Consider the following 18,584-nt stretch of genomic DNA (forward strand, 5'->3'; position numbering starts at 1 on the left):
CTGGGGAGCAAGCAGGAGAAAAGCGGAGATACCAATCACTGTTTGCCCTGCAGTGATGGCTGGCTGAACATGATCCCTTAATTAGGATTCTTTACTCTGACCCCTCCCTGAATCCTTAACAGGAGTCTGAGAAGTCGGGATCAAAAGGTTTAAGGGAGAAGCAAAAATGTGCATTTTTTTTAAAGATGATGATCATCTTTAAACAAACTTTGGTATCCACAGAAATATTCACAGAGACAAGTGCACAGATTTTCTTTCCAAGAAAAGAACACTTATTTATTTTTAGTCTACTCCCAAAGCCTTAAATTACATCTTCCCTTAGATTTAACCTCTAGGAAGACATCTTTATCTTCCCTGTATCACTCTCTACCACCATCTCCTCTTTGGAGAGTCCCCTAAATGGCTAAACCACATCTTCTCCCCCAGTGATCTTTCCCACGTGATTCCTCCTTTGTGTGACTATCCCCAGCCCATCTCCCCCAACCCTTTATTTTGGCATCTAAGTATCTGTGAAGTAGTCGGAAGCAGCTGAGCTTCAGGACCTGCTCATCTGTCACTCACTCACTAGACAATCCGAGAAATCAAATTATTTGATAGAATGAGTTCTGCTTTCAGAGGCAGAAGAATGCTGTCCAGTAATGTCAGAGAGGATTCATGTAGTCTCTTTCCAGCTTCTGTCTGAGGGGGGGAAACAAAAAACAGAAGAACACATCATGATACTCAGAAAGTCTTCACAATTATAGAGGAGCTTTTCCGTATTTAAAAAAGCAAAAGAAACCCTCACAAATGTACAAAAATATAATGTAAGTATAATTAGAAAAAATCATTAATTTTCAATCAGATAAAAACACGTTTTTTTAAAATCACATAGACCCTCTCACACAAATGGGACTATTAACTTTTTCTGATGTGAACTATGGAGATTATTACTCTCCCTTCAAGTGTTTAGGACAGAAAAGAAAAACCCACTTTCTGTCAAAAATAAGCTCCCAAAAGACAATAACAGTAACTCAGAAGAAGGTTCCCTTAACTTCTGACCACCACCGCCCTACCCCAAAAGCCCACCCTCCCCTCTTCCGGGCTTACCTCATTCACAGGGATCAGAATACTGAATTGTTGCCTGTTCATCTGGGAAATGAAACGACATATTTTATTACATCGCAGGCTTCATACATTAGAGAGAAAGTATTTCATAAAAGCTACTGTGTTAGCCCTTTTCAAAGGATCTCTACAGGTTATATTCAGAATTACAGGAAGGTTCCAATCACTGATATTTGCACTCTTATGGTAAATTATTTACCACAGCAAGAATATTAACAGTTAGTCCTTAGAGAACAATGGTCCACATTTTTCTTTTGGTCTACAGACCACATCCTATAAAATATCTCTAATGCAGAAGACTTCTTAAAATGGCATATAATTGAACTAAAGTATTTTAAGAGATCAGATAATATAATTATATGCTACTTGCCCTGGGAAGGAATATTTGTAAAATTAGGAGAGATATTTTATTTTATATTTCTTTTAATTCTCACCCAAGGATATGCTTTTATTGACTTGAGAGAGAGAGGAAGGGAGAGGGAGAGAGAAACATCCACATGAGAGAGAAACACTGATGGGCTGCCTCCCGCACGGCGCCCTAACCAGGATGGAACCTGAACCTGGGTGTGAGCCCTGCTTGGGAAGTGAACCCACAGGACAGCCCGGTGCTCCAACCAACTGAGCCACACCGGTCAGGGCGGGAGAGATGCTTTAAAGAATGAGGAGAACTCTGCTGGGAGACGCAGGTGAAGCTCAGCCCTCACCTGGGAGGTAGTAATCGTAGACTTTGATGGTTGCTGGTTTCAGGTTGGTGACTAACACACTCTGGCTGATGGTGCAGGTGTAGGTCTGAGTCTCCTTACTGAGCTATGGGGAAGAGAGACACAACATCACATTGAAACTAAGGTGGAAATAACAATCTATGTAATGTGCACGTTAAAGGACTTTGGTCTTCACACAGATTTTCTGAAACCCTCTATCTGTCCCTTCTGCCCTATGCCAGGCTGAAAGGTACTGCCTGCTGCTGACTTTCTGGCTCTTTCTTTTCAGGATCTTACAGCCTCCTGGCCCTTCTGTAAAGTGGTTCCTCATCATTGGTCTACTTGAGGCCATGGCTCCTCCACTAAATTAACTGAAGTGGCCACAGAAGCAGAGACATTTACTCCAACAGCTCTATGCTCCCTACTTGCTTTTTTCTGTTTATCCAGGTCTCTGATCAAATGACGTATCCTCAGGAGGCCTTTCCTGAGCATCTTATTTTAAAATAGTCACATCCTGCTCTACTCCCACCATCACTCTTTATCTCCTTAACCTTGTAGCACTTACTATTGAAATTACTACGGAATGTGTGTGTGCACATATATATGTATTTTTAAATTTGCATATTGTTTGTCTCTCCACTAGAACATTAACTCCATGAGGACAGGGATCATGTCTATTATTTTTACTGCTGCATCTCCACATCGAAGAGTGTCTGGCATATACTGGTTGCTCAATAAATATTTGTTGAATAAGTGAATAAATGGAGAATTTAAGACAATTGTATAAATTAATCTAATATAATAAAAAAATAAGATTCATGTTATACATTTAGATATGGAATTATAAATGCCTAATAGGAAGAGATTTCCAAATGGATTTTCTTTTTAGGTACAGTGCCTCTCAAAATGTGGCCCAGGAATTCTCAGGGAACCCCTAGACTATATGTAGGGTTCTGCAAGATCGAAATTATTTTTGGAATAATACTAAGACATTATTTGTTTTCTTTCCACTCTCATTCTCTTTTACGTACACGTGTACAGGGGCTACTTAATGTGTGATACTGCAACAGATTGACTACAGAAGCAGATAAAATTTCACTTCAGTTAAGCCAGATAGTAAAGCAAAAATGTAAAAAATCCGGCATTCTTATTATTTTTTGTTTTAGAAAATATAGTTGTTTCAGTTCTTGAATACTTACCTCTTCCAAGTAAATGTTAAGTGTGTCAGCTCCAAATTCAACTTTTTTCACCAGTGGTTGCTGGAGAAGCTGAATAAGAAAGGAGAAAAAAAGAGACTAAGAGCCTGAGCCTTCCCTATGCTCCACGGGAACCTCCCAAAGCTCTGTTGTGATCAAGAAAACAATATATATGGTGACAAATGTAAGAAAAGGAACAAAGACTTACAGGTTCCATTTCAAAGATCTGACGCACCTCTGTAGCCCATTTAGATAATACGATCATGAGTTGTATGTATACAACTCGTGTGTGTGTATATATACCATGATGCCCATTTCACCAGCTTTTTAATGATAATGTTAGGTGCCCTGGGACTAGTTAAATGAAGAAGAGTGAAGTGACTTACTAACTGATTGGTGCCCTCCGTGGGACTGAACCCGGAAAGCATCTTCACTTCCACAATGGCCATATTGGAAGAGCTGCGACTGCCCACGTAACTGGCAGAAAGAAGCAAACCTGTGTGAGCCCATGATTTTCCCTCTCAGCATACTCTGCCCCCCCCACACACACACACAAACCCCGACTCAGCTTCTATAATCCAGGTGCCCCCACCACAACCTCAGCTCTCCTCACCTGGTGCGGATGGTGAGCGTCAAGGATCGAGGTGAAGCTGACTGGTCACATATAGCTTTTCCCATTTCCACACTCAGACTAAAGGTCTCCACATTTTTAGGAGGGAGAATATTGTATCTCAGCACCGTCTGGTATGAAGAAACAGATAAGCAAGTTTGAGTTGAGAAGAACTTCAGAACGTGTACAGTTCACACTGTCTGACTTACAAATAAGGTAGACAGAGAGAAGGTTCTCCCGGAGGCGAGCATGCCCTCGGACCCTCCTTCCCAGCGCACGCTTGTCCCCACGTGGGTCTCTGCGTACCTGCACATAGACACAGCCCTGGCCTGCGGCCTCCAAGGTGTACACTCCGGGAACACTGGGCAGAATCTCTTGCTGAAATACCAACCGGTTGGCCGCCTGAACGTTGAAGGTGTGCCGGAAATCCTCAGCGGATCTTACGGCCAGGCTGACTTCCTCGGACGGCACGTAGGCAGTGGTGGCGTATTTGGCCAGAGCCTGGAGCGCGACTACAGTATCCTGAGGAAGACAGCGTGCGCCGACCGCTCCGTGGGCCGCTGCAGTGACCCTCAAGCACCCTACAGCCCCTAAAGCTGTATGTCACCGACCACATAGCTGGTGGTGGTTTGCTAGCTGACATGGTGTATCTTCTGTGTACCTAAGAATCACACTCGCCAACCCTGAGGAAGCTGACGTAGAAATCATAACATCTCCCCTGTGGAGAAAACCTCCATCAAGCTGTCACTGAACTGCGTAGGTCCCTAGGCTAATCTCATACATTCAGATTCACTAACCAAACCTAGTTTCAGATGGGCTGTTGTTAGAAGCGAGTGGATAACGGTATATATTTTGCAGTTTCCTTATTTGAGAAGGAAAAGGCAGCAGCCTGACAGCCCTAAAAATTGCACATTTTTCGAAGTTATTTAACTACGTAACGATCTTCCGTGGCCCAGTTGGAGAGGGCATTTGGAAATCCCTGGGAAATCCTTCCTTGCAGGCCAAGGCTTCGGGGCCATTATGCCACATAACAAGCTTTCCTTCATCTAGGAAGAAGACTGATAACCTGGCACTAAGAGAGCTTGGCATCACATGGTTTGCACCTTTCCTTCTGGAAACATTTTACCTTTATTTATATAAATTACAACTAGGGGAAAGAAGAAAAGAATGAGGTGTGCGGCAACACTGTCGTATCTCTGCGTCACGAGAATCTCTACATTCTCAACACTTAATATAATAAAATATCTATTACTGAATAAAGGAACCCACTTCCTCCTATCCCAAACGCCAGAGAACAGTCTTATTTAGACATGACACTGCCATATAAAAATAAAAAGATATGTCATCACCCTGGGGAAGCTGTGAATAAGGGATGCCTGTGCAGCTTGACAATCTACTTTGACAAACAACTTTTAGTCCACCCTCTATGAACTAGAGCCAAGGAGGTCTTTATTGCTTGGACATGTGAAACAATTCAAGGAATGGGACCACACGTCAGCTCAAAAACTGATGTGGCTGATATATGCCTTCTTAGAATAGCCAAGGATTTTATTGAAAACAATTCTGACATATATCTGTCCCTGGGAGTTCTAAACATTTGATTCACTGCTTTAAAAATTATATGTTGTAATTATTTAGGGCTCGACAAGAAGAAGGAAGTCTTTCCTGATCTTTGGCCAAGAATTTCCCTGAGATAAGGAAGCAGAGTACCACGTAATATTTTAAAATTCAATTAAGTTATTACCGTGCTCAAGCTCAGTGCACATAACATCTTTACCAGACACACTACCTGTTAAAATCTGTTCATTCTTCCAGGCCTAATTTACATGTTATAACCTCAACGAAAATGGCCCTAATTAAAACAAGAATATAATTTCTATGTGGACAAGAAATGTGTTTTCTTGTTTACTTCTGTATCCTCAGTGACTTGGAAATGGTATGTTTTAATAACATTTGTAGAACAAATAAATTAATGTTAACTCTCTTTGTGATCATCTGATCCTTTTTATGACATTATTTGAATTTATCATACCCTTTTCCCCTACTGCCACCCCACTAATTAATTTCTCCTTACCCCTAACCTACATAAATGAAATAATCTCCTGATCTCTTCAAATCCAGTGTTTCCCGCCTCTAAATCATCCCATACACCAAGTGACAGATTAATATTTCTGAAACAAAGTTAAAAACATTAATAGCTGCTCAGAATTAGGCACAAACTTGAGTCTGATATACAAGGCCCTTCATAATATGAACCTGCAATACCTTTCCAACCTAAGCCCCATTATGCTTCAGCTAAACCAGTTTTCTCAACAGCCACCCTATACTTTTGCAAATGGGTATCTCTACTCACACCATTTCCTCTTTCTTTTAATAGCTGTCTACCCAAATTTTACATATCCTTTTAGATCTACCTCAAATGCTATTCCCCTGTGAAGACTTTTATTGCCCAAGCTTATGCAATCAATCTCTCCCTTTTTTTTCTCTCCCTTGTGAAATTCAATATTTTTTACCTTTTGTATCTTTCTTATGTTATATAACCAGATCCTGCTTGGTAATATATAGAACTTTTCCTAACTTTCCTTCTAGATTGTAAACTTTTTAGACTATATCTTACTAGCTTTTCAATACCCGAAATAATAGAAGGAGGTATGCACATAAAATCTTGCTTTTATGCTTACAGACCCCATAATTGGTTTTCTAATTTGTTAATATATAAATTTAGCCATAATTGTGTATGTTCTCTTTCCATATGAAACATGAATCTCGTGACGCTTCACACTCTGCAAAGAAAGAGCATTAAATGCATATAGTACTACTTATGACTCATCTGACTCAATTTATGACTCCTTCTATATATTTTTCACATGCTTTTTCTCCCTCTCTATAGAATTATAAGTGCCTAAACCTAGAGGGAAAGAGTAATAGTTTTTCCTCCATCTCCACATGGGATCTAATCCTACCTGATAAGTGACAGTAAGAGAGCAGGCTATTTACCTGAGTGGAGGAGAAGCCCCCATATGCATTACGTTGCTTGGCCAACCAAGCCACTATACCAGTGGCCTTGGCTATCTCCTCTTGAGTGAGACTGGCTTTGCTAAGCCAGGCTAACAATACATATGCCGTAAGTTCCACATCAACAGCCTCAAACTTAGACCAAGGGCTGGCATCCGGTGACCGAGCAGGTTTCTGGCTCCAGTGAATGGACTCTCCTATGGAGAAAGACGCATAATTAGGAAGGTCTTCAAAGGAAATAACTTTCCCATATTCACTTTGTAAATGCTACTCCTTAAAGCAGAGAAAGTACCAACCAAAAATTAATCATGAGTTAGAAAAAAATATTTCTCAGAATCTGATTACCTGGCCCTAATATATGCATGCGTGTGTGTGTGTGTGTGTACACACTCACACATAATTCCCAAAGTAAAGCTGGGAGCATCGATAAATGCCTCTGGCAATTATATGAAAACAGCCCTTGTCAATTTATAAATTCTAATGCTAATGGAGACAGATAGGTAGATACTTCTTAAAAGAATCTTATATGTTTGGGGCATATTTTTGGCTAACAAAATTTTATTAATTTTCAGCATTTGCATAAGAACTCTGAGAAACCATAGAAGAAACGCTGATAAGGGTGAGCAAATAGAATATGAGTACAAATAAAAATTCTGACAACCAAGGGGACAGAAGACAAAGAAGAACAAATAGAAGTGAGAAGAGTGAAAGTCTAATTAAATGTGCTTATAGATAATAAATAAATAACCCAAAGGAGGCAACGTACTTGGAAGAACATAGCAGAAAACATGAGAACCTGCAGTGCAAGATAATAGAGAAGAGACAACCACATTAAATCAATATACTCTGGAGTGAGTATCACTGCCTGAGACGCCTGTTCCATGACTTGAGTTGCTTATATCCAGGCCAAAAATGATCCAGAGTCCATATGAGAGGACAATGTGGCAATGACATTTGTACAAATGAAAGGCCGAGATTAAATTTTTGCCTAGAAGTATAATTTTAAATACACAGCTAAATAAATAAAATGCATTAATATTTCATTTACAAGATCTGTTAGAGCCTCAAATATTGTTCTAAATATATCCAAAGTTTTAAAGGGGCCTTGAGAAATCTCTAAGGCTTAGTCTTACTCCACCAGCTTCAATGATCTCACACCAAAGACTTGTTAAATACCTGCAAAACGGTGATGCTACAACGCCAGGAAGTTTTCTAACTAGCTTCTACCATCTATTTCCCCTTCCTGTCGAAAGGATAGCAATGCCTTTGAGGATTTACATGGGCTTTCCCACAAAACTCTCAATGATTTTATGGCAATAACTTTTTTTATCCTCACTTGAAGATATATGTATTGATTTTAGAGAGAGAAGGAGAGAGAGAGAGAGAAACATCTGGCTGTGAGAAAGAAACATTGATAGGTTGCCTCTCGTAGGCGCCCCAATTAGGGATCGAACCCGCAACCTAAGTATACTCCCTGACTGGGAATCAAACCCATGACATTTTGGTGCACAGGATGAGGTTCCAACCAACTGAGCCACTCGGCCAGGGCTTATGACAATAACTTTTGCTAAAATGAATCCTAGAATTGAATATATGTGGAGCTATGGAGACTAGAGAAAATTATAGATAACTCACAGCTTATTTTTACAATTTCCAAAAACTCCTAACATGGCCAACATACCTGAGATGATAGCCTGCTGCTCTAACTGTTCCAGAAGGATGTTTCTGATGTCCATCTCCCCAGCCAGAGAGAAGGTATATGCCAGCAGGGCCTGCGTGTAGAGGCTGGTGGTGGAGGAAACAGAATTCTTGAGACACTGCAGACCCTGACTCACCATTGGGTCCTGAAAAGCAAAAGTGAAGGACTGAATTTATAAGGTGTTTCTTGTAAGATGGGAAGTGATAGGGAAGTCATCATATCTTCTTTGAGTTTAAAAGGCTGAATAGGGACAAAAATAGGTGAATTTCCCTAGAAATAGGCACGATGAGAAGAATATAAAGAAGAGGAGCCAGCAAAACTCACATCTCTGGTCTTTTTCATCTCCAGCAATGCAGCTGTGATGTATGCGGTCAAGGAGATCTCATCGTCAACACCACCCTGGAGGGAAACGGGGAGGCAGAAAGTCAGGGGAGCAGCCAGCACAGGCAAGAATTGTGTGCAAATTACAAAATAGTGTGTCGTCCCCCCCCCCCCCACACACACACGGATTTTTTTTTTTTTTTTAAGGCACTCCTTTCCACAGGCTGACTGCAGCCCCAAGCCTCCAGGACACGCAGTGAGGAAGAACTGGCTGGACTTCAATAACCGCACAGACTTAAACAGCAGCCATGGGGGGTAACGTGAGGTCTTCAGCCGTGAGCGGCTGTATCGGAAACCCAAGGGAAGGGGTCAGAAACGATGAGAGGTTAAAAGGGGGGAGGAAAAGAAGAGACTCTCTTATTCCCAGATTCTTACAGAATCTCAGCCTCCTCGAATGTATGTCCCCTCAGGTAACACAAAGCCCCAGTGGAGGTTAAGTGACACCTTCCCTGTTTAACATCTTTCACAGAAAGATTTAGCAAGTTTAAAAAAAAAAAATCATCTAAATTCTTATCCTCATTTTGTAGATGAAAGACAAAACACTTACAAAGGTATTTAAATAGCTTGTTCAAGATTGCACGGCTAATGAGCAGGACTGGGATCTGAACCCAGGGAGTTTCACTCTGGATCCTGTGCAGACCACTAAGATTGCCTGCACGCGAGAGGGTCCGCAGACTGGCCGGCCCCAGTCAGAAAGGAGAACAAAAGCCTCTGGGACCTGCTTCAAGTCCTGGCCTGTGCTACCTCCGGGTTTATTTCGCACAGTGCATAAGAGAAGAAAGAGACCTGGGGGCGGCAGGGCGCTGATAAGATTCTGCATAAGGAATGCTAACAAATCTCATACTGAGATTTCGTTTGAATGCTCCAGAGTTTGAATCCAGGTCCTGCAACAGTGAATAATTTCTCTAGGAAAGTTCATGCAACTCTTTCTTTCACTGGTATGTCCTGGATTGAACAAGTATGTCCTGCAGCATCAACACCTCCCCCGTGTTTGAGAGCAGACAGGCAATGGGGTGAATGGGTGGGAGCCGTGTCTCTGGAGTCCACTTGCTGTGGTCCCAGTTAGTCCTACCACTTCACTCATTAGCATTCACGTTGGGCAACTGACTTAATCTCTGAGCCTTAGTTTCTTCATCTGTAAAATGTGATTAATAGTGGTATATCAGTACTTAGCTCAATGATTTGTTGTAAACATTAAATATCAAATAAATGAAGTACTTGGAACAGTGCCTGGCAGAGAGTAAAACCCCTCACAGTGACACTGGGCTGCCTGTTAATCCCCACCCGAGCAAGTGGCTTTGCTTCAGATTTAGAGAGATAATGAAAGACTCAGAAATCTTCGGATCCAGTGGTTATCAAACATTAGCAAGTATAAAAATAGTCATGGGGATGTAAAGTACAGCTTAGGAAATATAGTCAATAATATTGTAATGACTACATGTGGTGTCAGGCGTGTGTAAGACTTATTGGGGGGGATCATTATACAGATGTCTAACCACTATGCTACATACCCGAAACTAATACAATATTGAGTATCAACTGTAATTGAAAAATAAAAAATAAATATATTTTAAAACAATAAAAATAATCAAGCCTGTGGGAGGGGGTGACTGTAGCAAGTACCAGAGTCACAAGGGATTGATTGTTAAAACACAAATTGCTGGCCCACACCCCCAGAGTTTCTCCGAGTAGGTCTGGGGTGGCAGCTGGAACTTGTATTTCAAACAGGTTCCCAGGCACCGCTGATGCTGTCGGTCTGGGTCTGCACTTTGAGAACCATGTTCTAGTTCATACTCTCATTTTACAGACATGGAAGCTGAGGCTCAGACTGGTTCAGTATATTGACCAAGTCACCCAGAGACTAGGCTGAGACTTGAACAAAACCGGCTCCCAGACCAACGCTCTTCTGATTCCGTTCAGTCAGAGGCACGAGCTCCTCCCAGACACAGTGGTGGGCGGCAGGCCCCTGGGCAGATCCCCACCTTCATAGCTGTGTGAAGGAGCTTCCCCACATTGGCATAGCAGCCGCTGGGGAGCTGGTTTCCCGCCATCCACTTGAGAGCATCCTGGATGTTCTTGTCATCAATGAAGACGAATTCCTGAGCTTGGCCAAAGCACTTGGTGACAAAGGCTGTCAGCCTATTGGGTGAAGAGGGAAATGTGGCATGAAGGGGGATTTCTAGGTGAGGGTGCAATAGTTCTATAGTCTATTCTGGTCTATGGTTCCAAGAGGGAGTTGAGGAAATATGATGCCTTAGAAGGCCTGGGGAAGGGAGGCACTATGGGTATTAATGGGGACAGGAACTGGGAGGTACAAGATCAGGCAGGAGACCATACATGTGGCTGAGATAAGCAGAATGAAAGAGGTAGAGGACAGAGTGCAGGAAGGAAAGGTGTTACGGGGGCAGGTAGAGGAAGAGCTCCATTCGGGAATTACGCTCTAGGGTACACAAGGATTGAGAATTGGGCAATATTACCATGTGTTTCCGTTTCCATCCTTCTCTCCAAAGGCACTGTAAGAGCCATTGCTGTGTTTGTACATTAGCTCCTTCTGGTACCCTGGGAAGCCAGATAGAGTTTTAGATCAGTGACAGTTTCAAAGAACACCCCCCATGGCTTTCAAGGATGTGGGACATTTCAGGGGCTGAACTTCCCTGCATCTTAATAAGCTATCACGGGCCCTACAGAAGGTGCCCAAGAAGAAAGGTTGAACGAACTCACCTAGCTCCAGGAAACCCACTGCCCGGGACCTGATTTCCTCGGTCAGCAGCCCCGACTTCTCCAGGTACTGCAGGACATAGATGATGGGAGCAAACAACACCATGTTCTGCTCCCCACAGCCACTCGGCATCTGTACCAGATTGTCTAGGTTCTGCAGGGCTGTGCCCATAATGTCTCCTGGAAGCCAAAGGAGAGAGAAAGAAGGTGGTGGTTGAGGAAGGAACCCTTAAGAGTTATTATCCTTCACTTAACATGTATTAGCTATCATTTTGTGAATACTCTGTGGCCTTGGAGATCCCAGTAAGTCAAGCACGGTCTCTACCTCAAAGAGCAGAGGGGCAAACAGTTACAATACATTGCAATTATAAATCATTATAAATATAATATAGTGCTACAATATTGGGAATGTACAGGTGCTGTAGTATACAGAGAGGTACATGGGCCACCTGAGGGAGTTTACGGCTTTAAAAAAAACGTGTCACTGGAGATGATAAGTGATGTAACAAAACCTACACCACTTAGACTCAATCTCTAAGCTCCTCCAATGCCTGTATGTACACCACCCTTTAAGTCACCAAGTCCCTCCCAAACACACACAATCCTGATACCATTTTCCAAGTTATAGCTACTGACCCTTCCTTATACTTCATAAGCCAGGAAGCCTGAACTAAACGATTCATGAACATTTGCATATCAGCCATGGAGTCCAATTCAAATGTATAAATATGCACTGAATGTCAACTATGTTGCAGGAACTGTATGAGGATCAGAAATAAAGAACGCATGGCCCTTGTCCTCAAGGAGTTTGCAATGCACTGTAGAAGATAGGCAGTGAGTTTGAGTGCTACCCAGAGGTATGAATGAAATACAGTCAAAATGGATAAATTTTAGCCTGGAAGGGAATCTTGAAAGGGGGTAAAAGTAAAGAAAGAACCTGCCATTTTTAGGGCTTCTACTCTAAGCTAGCTATTGTGCTGGGAACTTGATATCAACTTTAATCTTTACACTCATCCTGAGAGGTAGGTTATTATCACAGCCTTACAGAGGAAAAGAAGGATTGGAATTGTTTGCTAACTTATTCAAGGTCACATGCCTAATAAATGGCACAAGTGGAATCCTAACTCAGTTTGACATGATTTTCAAGCTCATGCTTTTCTACTCGCTCCCTCTCCTTGCCCAATGGAGCAAAGTGTCCTGTCTAGGCAAATATGGTCGAATCTTCCCCAAACTATATGCAAATAAAGTCCTCATTTTTAAATGGTTGCTGTATACATTTTGTCTCTCCTCCACCCAATTGATAGATGGCCTAAACCTAAATACATATCAAGCTTCAACAACCTTCAACTTACTCCTGCCCAGATTCTTTTCTGTTTTTAACTACAGCCTACATCTGTCTAATCCAGCTGTACCTGGCTGTATCGCCCACTATATAAAATAAGCTCTTCCTTCATTACTTTTAATCCACCACACCTTCCTTCAGGTAGGTTCACATGTCCCACCCCACTCCACACCTTGGCAGCCTCCTTTCCTTTTTTGAGCCAAGAATCTCTAACTGCTTACCCAGAACAGTAACATAAGCCTTGGTTGAATCAGGAACAACATCCACGGGGAGTTCCAGGGCGATGGATTCTGCAGCCACTTTTCCTGTGAGAGAGGGCAGAAAGGTGAAACAATGGAAGGTAGAAGGTGGAAATAGTGGGGTTCTCAAGCCCAACCCATAAGAAAATTTTTCATAACCCAGGGTTTTCTGGACCCAGTGCTTTCTTTAGGGTGGAGGCAGATTTTTGAACCTATTCATAGTGATCTTTGTGGAAAATATATTCATGGCTCTGCTGTACGGTTTCTCTTCTTCATCCTGCCTTCCAGCTAATTGGCGCCTTTTGGGATGACACCCCTAGATGCTCCCACACCTTCTTGTCCTCTATATTCTTCATTTTGCCTAAGAAAACTTCCTGTCGCCTAAGGGAATCCTCACCACCAACCCCTCTGAGTTCACTCACCTTTGGGGCACAGCAATGAGCTGTGTGTCTTCTCCACAAGGACTCCCTCAGGCTGACATAAAGAGACACAGATGGGTAAATATGATGATGAATGTCAGGGCAGGTGGCACTGAAGGAGTAGGCAGGGGAAGGGAAATGGGGAGAAGAGGCCCTCCCTTTGCCCTCTGGGCTTCTCTCAGAGCTGGAGAGAACAGAGCTTTTCTTTGAAGCTCAGGAGGACTCCATTTCAACCCAGGGATGGGCCTCTCAGTAAAATTCTTTCTGGGTAAGGGTAAGGGTAAGAGCTAAGGACAAGTTTAGGAAACTTCCAAGAATTAAGATTACGGGGAGGTTCATGATAGGATAAAAAAGCAGCTAATGATGACTTTAGGCACTTTAATAAGAGAAACTAACACTCATTGAGTATCTAGGAAGTACCAGGCACTAATAAAGTGTATTAGGCATTTTCATGGACCATTAGTATGCATTAAGCAAATCATTTAAGGTAGAAAGGGGCCAGGGAAAGAGAAAGGTGAGCTACCTGACTGGAGTTGGAATAAGGCTGCTGTGAGAGACTAACTGGTATGTTAGGCCCACACTGAGCATCCCTGGGTTGGTTACTGTCCATACCTCTGAAGTCAGGCTTGCAGAAAACTCACCTTGACCAGAACTGGTTTGATGAGTGTGTCACTCCGGCCCTTTTCTGGAACAAAGCCTTTCTGGCCCCTACAGAGTTCATTGCTGTCCAGAATATTAGTACTGATAGTAAAGTTTATGTGACCTGAGAAGAAAGAAGGATAAGGGAAGGCATTAGACCTATTGCCAGAGGTACCAATGAGGTCTCGTCCCCCCTGGACCAGTGCTTCTTAAATTTAATAGCATACGAATCACCTGGGGATCTTGTTATGATACAAACTTTGATTCAGTAGATCTGGGGTAGGGGCCTGTATTCTACATTCTTAAAAAGCTTCCAGGTGACATCAGTGATGATGGTCCAGTGTGGTAGGCAGCCTCTAAAGGGCCCTAAAGATCCGTGCACCCTATTATTTATACTGTTGTGTAATGTTCTCTCATTAAATGTGAGCTAGATTTAGTGACTCACTACTAATAAAGAAGAGAGGGCAGAAGTAATGAGATGTCATTTCTGAGGTTTAGGTTTTTTGTTTTTGTTTTTTAAAAAAATATTTTTCTTGATTTCAGAGAGAGAGGAAGGGAGAGGGAGAGAGAGAGAGAAACATCAATGATGAGAGAGTCATTGATTGGCTGCCTCCTGCATGCCCCCAACTGGAGATTGAGCCCACAACCCGGGCATGTGCCCTAACGGAGAATCAAACCAGGATCTCCTGGATCATAGATCGATGTCCAGCCACCGAGCCACGCCAGTCAGGCCTGATATTCAGTTTTTAAAAAGACTGCAGCTCCTGTTTGGGGTACACTCTTTCTCTTGAACTCCTTGCTCTGAAGAAAACCAACTATCATGTCATGAGGCACCCAGGAGACAGATTCATGTGATGAGAAACTGATAGAGGCCACCAGACAACAGCTGAGGCTGAGAACTGTACCCTTCAGTCTAGCAGCCTGTGAGGACCAGAGACTGTGGAACAAGCTTAGAAATGGATCCCCTTCTAGTCAGGTCTTCAGATGAGAACACAGCCCCGGCTGACAGCCTGACTGGCACTTCATGAGAGACTTTGAGCCAGAGGCACCCAGCTAAGCTGTACCCAGATTCCTGACCCACAGAAACTGTGTGATAACGTTTGTTCTTTTAAGACACTACATTGTAGGGTGATTTGTTGAGCAGCAGTAGATAACTAATACACTCGAAGACAGTACTTGGGTTGCAAGGATTTATTCCATGAGCTAATGACATCTCTTAGAGTTAGCGTGATGAAGAAATGACTTACCACATGTAGAGCAGTGGGAATAGTGCCTGGCCCACATTAGTGACATGACCATATATCCCTTGTCCTGGTATAAATATTTAAAAGCTCCCTCTTTCACACTCAAAACAGTCCAGTTTGGATAAATATTTAGGTTATATATCAAAGAGTATTTGCTTATATATTTGTAACAGAGATGTAGGAAGGAGAAAAATAGAGGCTAATAAAAAGAAAAGGAAAGGGGAAACAGAATGCAGCGGAGGAAAGGATGGAGTTCTCAGTCTCTGAGCTTTCACGCTGTGCCCTCCTTGCCCACCCAGCGCTTCCTTCTCTTACCCAGTTTGATAGCTGTGATATTCCAGTGATGGGTTTTTGCTTCATCAGCACAGAGACAGCTGGAGGCCTGAGAATCGGTCCATGATTCCACCCGGTACTCCTCTGATGTAGCCAGGCTAGTCTGAACCTGAAGAGGATTTTTAAGAGATAAAGAGTCTGAGTAAAGGAGAGAGAACACGGAGGCTTAGGAAAGCATGGGGGCTGAGACACCGACATTGCATCTCTTTCCCAGGGAAAACTGGTGTGCTTCCAATTTAGGAAAAACTTACAGTGGGGGCTGTGGTTCCCAGGCTGGCACCTGTTCCCTGTACCCCCAGTTCTTACCCTGATGCAGTCCTTTAGATAATTGAAGACGGTGGCAGTAAGACGAAAGGATTCCCCACGAACCACTGAGTAAGGGAGGGTCAGATCAACAAAGAATGGCTTGAATGCAGTTAGTCCAACAGTGGGTGAAAGACCAAAGCCACTGGACTGGGAGGTGCAAAAAGTCATGGCATTCCACTTGGTGATGGTATCAGGAACAGTGAGATGGACAGCCTCCTTCCCTGAGTTACTGCGAGAACACAAGAACCCAGGTGAGGCAGACAGTAAACGAAAGACAGCATTTGAGAATTAAGTTACAAAGTCACCTGCAGAAGTGAATTTTTGTTGTGGTTTTGCCTGGGTGGAAAAGCAAAGAGGCAACTGAAATTGGAGGACCGTGTAATCTTGGAGTGTGAATCTGCAGGTGAATGAAGATGTATGAAGATAGGAAAAGCAGAATGCCTGAGTATGTTGGGGGTGGTATGTGTGAGTAGACACATGTGTGCAAACGTATCTGAGAGACCAGTGCCCTCTGAGTCCATGAAGGTATGTATTCTTGTGGCTTGTCAAAATGACAAGGTAAACTGTGAGCAAGAACTAAACTAATGTCAATATGTCCCTTTAAGATGTTGTGGATCTAAAGTGAGAATGCACTGTCTGTACTGTGTAAATGTGAAGATTCGTGAATTTGTTTTGAGTGATTGTATATGATTGTATAAGAATTCAGGAAAGAAACACATTCCCACGTCCCATTAAACTTTCTTGGCTTGAGACTTAGATTCATGAGAAATTGTCTGATCCTGAGTTTTCTGCTGAGTTCACACTGTATAATCTTGCTGTACCACTGAGACATCACTTACCCTATAGGAAGCAGATCCCAGAGCCAAGTCTCTGGGAAGTACTGGCGAACCTGAGAATCCTCTGATGAAATTGATGAAGGTGAGAACTCAGAAGCACCTGAAGTAATACGACCATCGTCTAAGGATCCTAAGAATAAGGGAATGTTAGAAAACAGGAGACTTCTGTTGTGAGATAAATTGAAGTGAAGAGACTACTAGTCACAGGGCCGGTGACAGACAAGGACATTTGTCCAGGGAATGGATAGATAAAGCTTTCAGACTTCAGAAGCCCTCCCTGGAGAGAGGGGGATCCTTGGGAAACTGCCTGCATCTATGACTCACAACCTATTATTCTGAGGCTAGAGGCTCAGGACAAGAGCCAGAGGCAAAGAGGGAGCTTTCAGAGCTCCGCAATTCTAAACATCTCAGTGACTCCACAAGCCACAGAGGTAGCTTACCTTCACCCAGGATGCTGCTATATTTTGGAGAATGGTGACTGCAGTCGACTGGCATCTTGATTTGGGCATTGGACAGTATTTTCAGTCCCATATTCTGATAGATATCAAAGAGAGCAAAGAATAAAATGTTAAGTCCCCTCCCTTACTACAAGGGCTACTGCCTAGGAATTGCACCCTCAAAGGGTTCAACCAAGACATTCTTTTCCTATTAATGGTAAGACTGGTGATTATTAATCAATACTCAGCTACCAAGATTGGTTCACTTCTGTTCCAGCTAGTGTGAAAGGTTTCCGGTTAAACTTACTTCATTGTTAAATATGTTTAATGCTTCTTTCAAATATTAATAAAAAAATGTTATTATTTGATGTAGACTCTGAAACTTCAGAGACCAGGGGGCCATATTAGCTCAATCAATTCAACAAAAATACATTGAGCATTATGAAGGGTCAGGCATTAAAGAGATGACAAAGATGAGCAAGACATGGCTCCCATCAGGGCCTCCTGGTCAGACTGGGGCCACAGCACCCCAACTTCTGTTCATTAAATAGGTGCAATATTTGTTTCTAGTAATGAAAAGAGACTTCTGGTCTACCTTCCCTCATTTTCCTTCTTGACTGCTCCCATGGAAATCAGTATTTGGGGACCACCAAGAGAGAAGTCTAGGTGTACAGCCTCTCTCAGTGGTTCTGTTCCAATGCAGCTGGGCAACTTCTTCAAGCCTCAGAACTAAGAGTGGCTGTCTTGCATATCAGGAGGTTTTTTTCAAGATTTTATCCCTGTCAGGGCCTGCATGACTCTCTTTGCTTTTTAAGATATGGACTCTCCTCCCCCCTTCCCCCCCACTACCATTGTTTCTATAAGAACAAAATAGGTAAGAACATCTACCTGGAAAAAACTGAAAAGGTCCATGCCTTCAGAGAACCAAGGCCTCCACATAATTGAGCGCTTGCTCCAACGCTCTTCAGGTACCGGAACAGTGAGGGGCTGAGGAAGGTCCGTTGGGCCAGACACTGGACACTCATCATATTCAGCCACCTGATAGGGGTAGTGACCGTACCAAAATGGGAACATCCTATAGACCTGAGATAAAAGGGGAAAAAGAAATAAAGTACTGGGACAGTGAAATCAGTTGAGAGACTTCTCTCAGGTTCTGGTGCGATAGCTCACCACTCCCATATTATTTCCCTTCATTACTCCAGAATTATTCTTATGTTTATTTCATCATAACCCTTTCCTTTACTTTTAAAATTTTAACCTCTATCTTACCTTTTTTCATAATCTGTCATCCTTATCTCCTACTTCATCTTCTTTATCTCTATGTCCATATTAGCCATGCCCTTCTCATACCATCATTTCCACCTTTAT

General features: G+C 42.7%; 1 protein-coding gene across 1 annotated transcript in view; it reads right to left on the minus strand.

Annotated features, from left to right (window-relative positions):
• Nucleotides 1-256: 256 nt before the first annotated feature.
• A2ML1 (alpha-2-macroglobulin like 1) overlaps nucleotides 257-18,584 on the minus strand; it is a 32,090-nt gene continuing 13,762 nt past the window's right edge. Inside the window, exons 16-36 of the mRNA XM_081126999.1 lie at nucleotides 18,105-18,299; nucleotides 17,220-17,313; nucleotides 16,783-16,909; nucleotides 15,944-16,172; nucleotides 15,620-15,746; nucleotides 14,063-14,184; nucleotides 13,425-13,476; nucleotides 12,985-13,068; nucleotides 11,425-11,601; nucleotides 11,181-11,262; nucleotides 10,686-10,842; nucleotides 8,647-8,721; nucleotides 8,305-8,467; nucleotides 6,606-6,820; nucleotides 3,915-4,130; nucleotides 3,612-3,739; nucleotides 3,385-3,475; nucleotides 3,002-3,070; nucleotides 1,806-1,908; nucleotides 1,087-1,128; nucleotides 257-678 (exon numbers count right to left, since the gene is read on the minus strand). Coding sequence (XP_080983125.1) covers nucleotides 1,088-1,128; nucleotides 1,806-1,908; nucleotides 3,002-3,070; nucleotides 3,385-3,475; nucleotides 3,612-3,739; nucleotides 3,915-4,130; nucleotides 6,606-6,820; nucleotides 8,305-8,467; nucleotides 8,647-8,721; nucleotides 10,686-10,842; nucleotides 11,181-11,262; nucleotides 11,425-11,601; nucleotides 12,985-13,068; nucleotides 13,425-13,476; nucleotides 14,063-14,184; nucleotides 15,620-15,746; nucleotides 15,944-16,172; nucleotides 16,783-16,909; nucleotides 17,220-17,313; nucleotides 18,105-18,299 — 2,547 coding nt within the window. The 3' untranslated portion in view covers nucleotides 257-678; nucleotide 1,087. The remainder of the gene's footprint in view (nucleotides 679-1,086; nucleotides 1,129-1,805; nucleotides 1,909-3,001; nucleotides 3,071-3,384; nucleotides 3,476-3,611; nucleotides 3,740-3,914; nucleotides 4,131-6,605; nucleotides 6,821-8,304; nucleotides 8,468-8,646; nucleotides 8,722-10,685; nucleotides 10,843-11,180; nucleotides 11,263-11,424; nucleotides 11,602-12,984; nucleotides 13,069-13,424; nucleotides 13,477-14,062; nucleotides 14,185-15,619; nucleotides 15,747-15,943; nucleotides 16,173-16,782; nucleotides 16,910-17,219; nucleotides 17,314-18,104; nucleotides 18,300-18,584) is intronic.

The sequence above is a fragment of the Miniopterus schreibersii genome (assembly GCF_964146895.1).
Source record: "Miniopterus schreibersii genome assembly, chromosome: 2".
Lineage (NCBI taxonomy): Eukaryota > Metazoa > Chordata > Mammalia > Chiroptera > Miniopteridae > Miniopterus > Miniopterus schreibersii.